Genomic DNA, 3,588 nt, shown 5'->3' with positions numbered 1-3,588 from the left:
CCGAAACCGTGGTATCTTACAAATGGCACACGTTATCCAATGCCAGCATCTATTTCCGATGACACAGGAATACGCGATGCCAAATTGTTACCCGACGAAGATCCAGGAAGTGATCGTATTTTGAATCAAATGATGTTCGTTCCTCCGAATTACAATTCGTCTCGTAGGAAGGAGATAATGAAAACGATTTTTATGCCTTACATACCAGTTTGGTGGAGTATCAAATTTGATGACAGTACTTTCGTAAATTCAAAGTGCCCAGTCGACGCGTGCAGATTCACAGTTGATCCTAAGGAGAGGAAAACTGCTGATTTAGTTATGTTTGCCAACCAATTTCTTCATTCAAATGAGAATCGCCCACCAAAGCAGTTGTATGCGATGTACTATTCGGAACCACCTTTCTTTACACCTCTTTTGGATCAGCCAGGTAAAAGGGTTTTTGTCAAATATAATTGATTCTTATAAAAATTGGTTCTATCTAATCTTTCTTATGCAAAATTTTCGGATTAGATGCCATTAATTGGACCATTTCATACAGGTAATCCGAATTAGTATGTTTATTGCATACTTTTCCCCATCGTTAATCAATTTTATTGGGTTTCCTTTTCTATTCAAGATACGACAGCACAATTTCTGCTCCGTATAATAAATGGTTGTATTACGATCCTCGAATAAGGCAAAAAGAACAAAATCGGAACTATGCGACGAATAAAACGAAAAAGGTTGCATGGTTCGTTTCGAATTGTGTTGGCGCTAGTAATGGTCGTCTAGAATATGCTAAAGAGCTTCAAAAGCACATTCAGGTTCGATCAAATTTAAGCCAATTTTCACAATAGTGTGTCGTGAATTCAAAGTAACAATTTTCATTCTACCATACCAGGTCGATATTTATGGTAAATGCGGAACTTTAAAATGTCCGCATAATGACAGGGAAACATGTTTTGATATGCTTGATGCGGATTACAAATTTTATTTGGCATTCGAAAATTCAAACTGCAAAGATTACATCACCGAAAAGTTCTTCGACACTGGGCTACAGCGTAATGTCATACCGATCGTGATGGGAGCACCACGTCGCACGTATGAAAAGTTTGCGCCACTTCGGTCGTACATTCATGTTGAAGATTTCGCGTCGCCAAAGCAACTGGCCGACTATCTGCATATTTTAGACCAAAACGATAATTTATACAATTCGTATTTCAAGTGGAGAGGAACGGGCGAGTTTGTAGCGAAAGGGACCGCTCGGAGGCAACTGTTGGGACCATCGCTCTTTTGTCGATTGTGCACCATGTTACACGATGAGCACAGCACCTCAACTCCACGCTGGTATCGCAATTTGAATGAATGGCAACATGGAAAAGGCGTTTGTATCAGGAGCTTTTGGCGAGATATTGAAAGTACTGAACACAGTTAAAGTCCACTCCACCGTCTCTTGGGATGACGACATCAAGTATTGAAAACGAATCACAATATCAATGCTGAAAACCAACCAATTTTGAACTTTGAATTTGACCACTTGTTCATTTTGTCATGACGATAATGTGTGTCCAACATAAATCTTAAGGCGAAAAGTATGATTTCATGTCAAATGGATGTCAATGAAGTCATTTCTATTGAGGTAAGTTTATGTGATTAAAGAGACTGAAAAAAATCACTCTATTGTTGTTTTTTCTGTATGGAATTTCAATTTATTATAATAGCTATACAAAGGGAACGTGTCCATGGAAATATTTACAGATTTAGTTCTATTAACCCTTTGATGCAAATTTTTTTGTTTTTGAATCATTTTGATATATTTTTTGTGCCACGATAAATAGAGAAAGACCTCATACTTAGATTTTTGAAAAATTGCGTATTTGTCGAGAAAATCGGAAAAGAGTCAAAAGTGTCAAATCACTATAAAAGCTTGAAAAAATTAAATTTCATAAAACTAATGATGCAGAAAGTTAAATTGATGTGTTTTGGTCCTACGAGTCCTAATTTGACAATTGAAAAGAATGTACAAACCCACAAGATAAGAGGAGGAAAAATTTGGAATTCTGCTATAATTTCGCATTTTTTTTACAGCAGTACATGAACAGAAAAAACTTTCCATTCAGCCAGCCGATTGTAGCCTGTAAAGTATCAAATGAAAGCTAGTTCATTTCCCTACATTTGTTTCCAAACAAGAATGTAAAAATATTCAGTGGTTTCATAGCTATAGCGTCTGGCGTATCTGGTTACTTTAGGAACCGAAATGTGATAAAGCCCGACGAGAAATTAGCGGAATATCGCATTGCGACTATTCTACGTATAGTCGCAATACGAAAAATTCCGTCGAACACAGCCAACTTCACGTTGGTTGTACGAAGTTTCAAGTCGAAATGTCACACTCGATCCAGTTACAACTTCACATTTATCGCAGCGCGAATAGTCGCAGGGTATTCAGCGATCACATTTTGCGGCAACTTTTATTGTGAATACCTATTCGCATTGCGGGTATCCGCACTCAAAAACGGATATGCGACGGATAGTCGACGTACACCTATTTTACCGCAAATTTCTCGTCGGGAAGGGTTAAAGTGATTATTCATCATCGAATCAGTAGACAACAGACATTTTGTTTGGCAGTTATGAGCTGGAAATCTATATACATATGTACAAATATTGAGTCAAAGTCTACAAAATAAATACATTTTCGCTAAGAAAATCGATTCATTCTAAAAATGGATTTGTCTGCATGATACTGGAGTCTTCGGTGTCAATGAATAAACTGTCTGATGTTAATTGCGGCAAAAATGTTAAATCATTCAATTGATTCGTGATGCTTTCAGCCCATGCTGAATCGAATGGATTGATGTTTAAATGGTCTTCAGAAGAATTCACTGACACTTCTGCATCGATCGTATGCGATCCATTTTCAATAATTTCTTCCGATTCATTTCCTATTAATTCATTTACGTCATTTTCAATATTGAGAAGCTGAGTATTAGTCGGTGCTACAATTGCTATTGCTGGTGTTTTTACTGAGTTACTAGTCGGATGAGATGAAGATGCTGCCATATTTCCGCATGAATTCAAAGGTTTAACAATGGCAGTTGGCATTGGACAAATCGATTCAACTAGTTTTTCAATATCTTCGTTTGTCAATTGAGGCGTTGATTCTGAACCCTCATTGACTGGTCGTACATTTAGTATTGGATCATTTGATTTAATTGGTGTGATAATTTCCAATACCTTCGTGACTGATGGATCCGAATCCACTGAGTTGATCACAATAATCTCTTCATTTGCATTGGCATGAATTTTCGGTGGGAAATCGTTCTCGGTTGACGAAAATCCTATCGTCATGTTGACCGTTTGCAATTCAAAGTTCAGCTCATTGCCGCTTTCATTGCCATTGGACGAATTTTGTATTGTTGCTACGCATTTTTGAACGGTGTCCATGATGTTTTTGGTGGTTCTAGGCGCAGGAATTGGTTTGATTAGTGAAACTTTCGATGTGGATGGTCGATTCTCAATTTGCGATGGAATTACGGATGGGGTACCACCAAACATTGGTGAAATCGATCGAATATTTCGTGTATTCAATAATGTCTCCATGAACAT

At 37.5% G+C, this 3,588-nt stretch overlaps 1 protein-coding gene across 1 annotated transcript; it reads left to right on the top strand.

Annotated features, from left to right (window-relative positions):
• Positions 1-6: 6 nt before the first annotated feature.
• On the top strand, positions 7-2,266 carry LOC129573092 (glycoprotein 3-alpha-L-fucosyltransferase A-like). Its single transcript, XM_055453288.1, has 4 exons — positions 7-427; positions 511-538; positions 617-803; positions 881-2,266. Exons 1-4 carry the CDS (start codon positions 40-42, stop codon positions 1,412-1,414), a joined length of 1,137 nt encoding a protein of 378 aa, XP_055309263.1. The 5' UTR covers positions 7-39; the 3' UTR covers positions 1,415-2,266.
• Positions 2,267-3,588: the final 1,322 nt, after the last annotated feature.

This window comes from Sitodiplosis mosellana, unplaced genomic scaffold (assembly GCF_009176505.1).
Source record: "Sitodiplosis mosellana isolate CC-2019 unplaced genomic scaffold, AAFC_SMos_1.0 Smas_scaffold_5943, whole genome shotgun sequence".
NCBI lineage: Eukaryota > Metazoa > Arthropoda > Insecta > Diptera > Cecidomyiidae > Sitodiplosis > Sitodiplosis mosellana.
Note: the sequence above shows the minus strand (reverse complement) of the source record. Positions and strands in the feature narration are given on the sequence as shown.